This window comes from Pogonomyrmex barbatus, unplaced genomic scaffold (assembly GCF_055798465.1).
Source record: "Pogonomyrmex barbatus isolate J1 unplaced genomic scaffold, ASM5579846v1 scaffold4, whole genome shotgun sequence".
In the NCBI taxonomy this organism is placed as follows: domain Eukaryota; kingdom Metazoa; phylum Arthropoda; class Insecta; order Hymenoptera; family Formicidae; genus Pogonomyrmex; species Pogonomyrmex barbatus.
The window spans coordinates 6,652,181-6,658,426 of record NW_028297138.1 but is presented as its reverse complement, the minus strand read 5'-3'; the positions used below and the strand labels follow the sequence as shown (position 1 = coordinate 6,658,426).

The window sequence follows — 6,246 nt, the reverse complement described above, 5'->3', positions numbered from 1 at the left end:
TGTCTGCTGATTCGAATATTTTTTTTTTTCTTTCTTTCACGTCTTTAATTGCGTATTCGACTATTTTTTTGTTCCCGTTCGAGGATTCAAATGAAATAAGCAGAAGTACATTCTGTACTTGGGGAAAAATATTTCCCATTTTCTGCACGAGATTCTTTTAATCTTCATTTTTTTTCAATCGAATGAGCGATTTTCTTAATATTGATTTTTTTTTGCTCATTTTCAAACGGGGCGAACTGGAGTAAGTCGGAATTCGAGCATAATGCTTGATGGGATCTTTGATTTTTTTCTGCTCCAAACGCAAACGTCAATTATCTTACTCGCGACTCTTAGTCGAGAACTGAAAATTTAGCAGTTACTAAAATACGCCTAAGTCAGCTTGTGTCGCATCTGAAAAGTCGACCTGTCACATTTTTGCCGGATGCTATCAGGTAGCAGCGCAGTAACGATTTCGAACGAATGGAAGTTTTCGAGAGAAGGAGGGGGGGGAAAGGAGGGATGGAAGAGGAGGGGGGAAAAGGAAGGTGTTTAACTCTTACGTACCTGTTCCATGTAATACGTCTAAGGTCGCAATCAAAGTAATCGGTCTCACCGAAAAGAAAGTGATCAAAATGAAAGAGACGTCGATCAAAAGAAGCCTCGCGTATTTGTAATAATACATAGACGAGAGATCTGCTTAGGCGTGAGAAACTCGAATCGTCCCTTTTTTATATAACGCCGTATCGAATCCGGTAGTGCGGAGTAAGACGCGATTAGCGATTAGAGAGTAAATAATTTTTCTCGCGTGTCTCTCAGCGTTCGTACCTCGCTTCTCCGTTCTGTACTTCGCTGTGCTGTCGCATGATGACGTCAAATATCAATATCCTATGGAACATCTTAGATCGACCAAATGTGATTTTGTGACTCTAGCACTTTCGACCCTCGAACTTTACTTCGTATTCGTATTCCGAGGAGATTCCAGGAGAACGCCTCGAGAATTATAGATTCGCACTCTGGTTTTTCCAAGCTGGCGCACGGTTTTCTCCTGCACGATGACTCCCACCCCCTCCCCCTCCCCACCCCCGCCTCCTGCCCTGTTTTTCAAGCTGTAGAATGATACCGATTGTGAATTCAGTAAGGTCGCGTAGGGCATTTGAAAACTTGCGATAGATGACCGCGGATACGGAAACCGATCTGTAGGACGTTAAAAGTTAAGCTTGTAAGATACAATTTTCGCCGTAAGCAGCATAGTAGTTTTTCATCGTTAGGATATAAGGATTTCTACTTTAACGTTAACGAACACAAATCTCGCGACTTCGCGAGACAATACGAAGTCGCTGAAAGATACGAAGTCTCTACGTAATACGGTGAATATATTCACTTTTCTCTTTATATCGGCTTTAGGTCGGCTGTATTAGATTACTACTCGGACGGAGGATTGTCTCTGTTTTGTAATACGCCTCCCACGATCTCGCAAAATCAAAAACCTTTACTCGACCCGGAGAGAAAAGTCGCGCTCCTACGTTGCTGCGCCCGAAGCAATTTGCCTTTAATCCGTATTTCCCGACGCGGAAGAAGAACATATCAGGATACCCAAAAAAAAAACTTTGACGAGGAGATAAAAAAAGTAGCTTTTTTGCTTCATCGCATGTTTTCCCCATGTCTACTGCATACTTTTTATCCGTAGGCTTTTTGTACGTTGTCAAATCGATGTATGCGTAAAACTAGCATAAAAACAAATCGTAATGTGTAGTCGGTAGCAGCAGGAAGAGCAATAGCAGAGAAAGTTCACAGCACTTTCGAAATTTTGTAAAAGCTATAAATGTCTTTCCGAGCCTTGGAACACACACACACACACACACACACACACACACACACGTGTCGGATTTTACGTGCGATAAGAACATGAAATCGTTCCGCAAATCGTTTCACATTTGATTACTTGAAACTCTATTGGAAGTCTTTTTTTCGGAATAATATATATATATATATATATCCTAGAGTAACTAGGAAGTAAAGTACGAGTGACGAGATACTTCGCGATTTGTACAGTTTCTATCACATTTCGTTAAACTGCATTTTATATTATAGAGGTTTAATGTTGCGAGACTGCGTTTTTTTTTTTTTTTTTTTGAGATCCTACAATACCAGCCGCAGTGCGTCGTCTCCTTTTCGTTACCGCGAAGCCTCGCGTTTCAAGTTCAGTACGTTGTTACACTACTGTGACTCTATGAGTACGTAATTATTAACTTAAGCACGCGACTGAATAATCAATCTGAAATTACTGTAATAGAAGAAGGAGTTTGGCAGGATATATCTACGCCCGCGTAAATGTATAGTTTGCTGGCGGAGGATCCGCTCGTTTTATCGCGACGTCGGTTCGCCGACGTTCTACCGACGTTGTGTAAAACAAGCGCGTATTGTTCGCGAGTATTGTTATATACGTATATTGTAACAATTGATTAAAAACCAGGGTACATATTAATTACGTGTATGTGTAATAACGTTGACGCGTTAACGATTCATATACACGACACACGACGCGCGATCGTCATCGTCGGAGCAGTGAACGAAACAATTGCGGTGTGTATCATAACGACGCCCGGCGTGATATTATATTGTAAATAAACGACGGCGTTATTTCGCTGATGCATCTCGAGCACGCGCTACTGTAAATGTATTATTATTATGGGGATCACAATAAGATGGGAAGGTGGGAAGGAAGGGCCAGCGTGAGTAACGCCGACGGCGTTTCAGTAGGGCAAAGATGTGAAAACGATAATTCGGTACATATTACAGACTGTCATAGATTTCTTAATTATTATCGTTCCTGCCTATTCGCAATCTGTGACTGCAATATCTAGTAAATACGTCGGACCAATGTCGTTGTGAGCACTAGCGGTGTAACATCTTAACTATAATAACACCTTCAGTGTTACAGCCTCCCGTCGTCGAGCACCCCGTGATTATAATTTTGCGAAAGGAAAACGGCAAAGATCGCGTGTGCTTGGATACCAAGTGTATTTGATTCTCTCCTGTCAAGTCGCAAAATTCCATTTTTCTTGGTCTATGTACGATAAATGTTTTTTCGCTAGATCATGTAACGTTAGCTGTAACACATTCTATATAATATACATACTCTTTAGAAAAAGCAAATGTTCTTTTCTACCAATGTTAGATTAACTTTAATCTTGGTTTAATTCACTCTTTACTTTTTTCTAATCCTTAGAATTAAGAAAAGAGAAAAATGAAATAAACCGAGATTAAAGTTAATCTACATTGATAAAAATAGACATTAGCTGTTCAGAATTAATCTGGACGCAATCAATGGCCGGTTTCTCTTCATAAAATGTAACTTGTCCATTATTACAGACATAGATCACTTTACAAAAAAAAAAAAAAAAAAAAAAAAAAAATAGAAAAATTTTATCTGAGGATTTGTACAATTGAATATAGCTTAACTCGACAGGTGCTCGACGCATAATTCTAGACTTTTACCCGTGAGTTTTTCTCGTGTTTTATATGTGCATACAACGCTCACATCGACTAGGCTTGCAAGCGAGTCCCATCGAGACGATTTTCCGTCGGTGATATATTCCGAGGAATATGATTTTCAAAGAGTATCAATTTTTGAGCTATGTCAAATTCTTTCCTCGCAGAGTATCAATTCGTGGCGCATCATTGGTGAGAGAAGAATTTTCTTAGCTGCAGCTTCAATTTTGTAATTCCTTTTCGGTAGCGAGGCTTAATGCGGTATTCGAATCCGAATCGCTGCTTCAAGGCAGCATACGTTCACCAGCATACCGACGACACGAATTGTCTTGCGATCACGCGATTTCCACCGCAACGGCGAGTGAATTACTATTGTCATGGTGTATATATATATATATATATATATATATATATATATATATATATATATATATATCGAATACACCGACGATAATAACATTAACGATAACAACTACAAAATAAATGTTGCCTTTTGTCACATTGGTAAATGAGCAAGATACTGATGAATTATGTGCGATTAATAATATAACAATCTATTGTATTATAAGTACTAATACCGCGCGATCACGCATTATGTACAACGTCGTGGAGATTATTTCGTATGATTGTAAATGATATGTGTGTTGCGTTGATGTAACGCGCCCCTATATTGCAGTAGGGCTGTGAAATAAATCAACCAGATACTTCATCGGTCTCGTCATTATTCTGAAAACAAAATGCTTAGCCCTAGCGGGACCATTAAATCGGTTTGTCTTCATAGAAACGTCTAAAGATCAGGATACATTTTATTCTTACCTTATTATAGAGTTTACAATTGTAGTATAAATACCAATTTTTCTACATGAAAATTGATTAGCGCCATGTGCGGTATATATTTTGATTGATATATAAATCAGGGACAATATTCCTTCAAGTAAAATTCGATATACACATAATGAATAGACAATTCGATAGTCTTGGAGATGAATTACCAGATACATAGCTGGAGATTTCAAGATGCCGACGTTGGCTCTATAATAGAACTGTTTTGTGCTAGTTTATGCAATACATTGGCCTGTGTAGAGGAAGCCACCAATTCACTCTTGATTGTTACGGTAAACTTGGATGACGCGTGAAAAAAATATAATATAAATCCTGCTGCCAATAGCAGATGCATACCCAGAATTACAACAACGTATATAATCCTATGTCTCCCTGTAAAAATAAATTATTAAAATTATTCCTTTCATTTGACACTATTAATTTTTATTTTTCAGATTAACTTATTTCACTTGAATTGTTCTCTCTATGCATTTTCTATATCTTTTAGAGATTTTTACCTGTGATTACAGGAAACAATGATCTCAGTAAAACTCCTCCAGATAAAAACGTCGCTAATATGGCTAGACTCCATTGCAACCAGTTAATTTGAATTGTCCACAGAAAAGTAATTGGAATATAAATGCTTAAGGAATATCCATACAGACATAAAAGTTCTAAGAGCCCTGGGACAGCATAAGACTGGAAAACAAAGATTACGTGAAAGCATAATAAATAATATTGGAGATAAGATTGAAACGATAAAAAATATTTGATAACAAACCTCAATCAATTCTTCTTCGGTATTTCTTGAACTACTAGTCCATTTTAATGCACCCCACAGTACTAATGGTAGAAACCATGCATATAAAAATATACAAGTAGCCGCATATGACACGACGTGGAAGTTGTATTTCCAGTGATACTTGTCAGAATTAATGGTCTGCAAATAGTCTGCCATGTTTCCACTGATCGCAATGCAGAATATCAAAGTGACACATATCCAGAAGGGTCCATATAAATCTGGATTCGGCCTTATGTGTGTTATAAGATAATTGTCGCTACCATGTGGTATCATGGATCGTTTGAGTCTCTCCAAGACATCATTCGTGTTGACGTTGAAAAATTTTTGATAATATTCGATTGTCCAGAAGCTACGAGGAGTACCTGATAAACAATGCGGTCTTGTCTTAGAATACAATGATACTTGTCTGTCGACGGAAAATAAAAAGGGAGGGATTCTCGGAGAAATTAAGACTGCAAACCTTCGGTTCTGTCAGGCATTCCCTGCAGATCTTCTATCATGCCGATACCCGTAGAGTCATTTGGGAGGTTATTAAAGGGCGGCTGGGTGGAAGTTCCGGAACTTCCCAGCTGTCCCTCGGTGTTGCCGGCATGACTCATCGATGGGAAATCGTGGAAGGATATAAACTGCGTATCCGTGTCTTTTGATTGACCACCCTCCATGGTTTCGGTGTGACGTTCCTCTTCACCTCCGATTTGACAAGTGCCATGTACACATTGCAAGGATATGTATACGTAACGTATATACAATTGCCGTCATGAAGCTAGCATGAACCTAGCATGAACCGCCACCAATCGTGAGCACGGGAATATTTGGAGCATGCGCATCGATTATGATTGTTCATCATTATGTTGTTTGTTCTTTGTATCTAAGTATTTTTCGATTTTTCATTTCTCTTCCGTCTTCTTTCTTTTTACAACGTTACAATTATGTATTTCTGTTTCATATTAGAGATGCAGAGAACAATTTAGATATCAAAGAGAAGCCTGAGAGTAGTCATGGCCGCGTTTTAGCTTGGATCTGTTCTTTTTAACTGAACTGGCTGCACTAGTTCAGAGTTTATCTTTCTTCTTCCAGTGCAAAAAAGAAAGATAGAAACTAGTGTACGACTAGTTCAGCCAAAAAGAACAGGCCTCTTATTCGGTAGGTAA

At 38.6% G+C, this 6,246-nt stretch overlaps 1 protein-coding gene across 1 annotated transcript; it reads right to left on the bottom strand.

Moving 5' to 3' along the window:
- Nucleotides 1–4,259: 4,259 nt before the first annotated feature.
- Nucleotides 4,260–5,877, bottom strand: LOC105428297 (protein YIPF1). The gene is made up of 4 exons (XM_011640523.3): nt 5,556–5,877; nt 5,075–5,457; nt 4,812–4,992; nt 4,260–4,686 (listed from the first exon to the last, which is right to left on the bottom strand). Exons 1-4 carry the CDS (start codon nt 5,755–5,757, stop codon nt 4,484–4,486), a joined length of 969 nt encoding a protein of 322 aa, XP_011638825.2. The 5' UTR covers nt 5,758–5,877; the 3' UTR covers nt 4,260–4,483.
- Between the last annotated feature and the right edge of the window lie 369 nt (nt 5,878–6,246).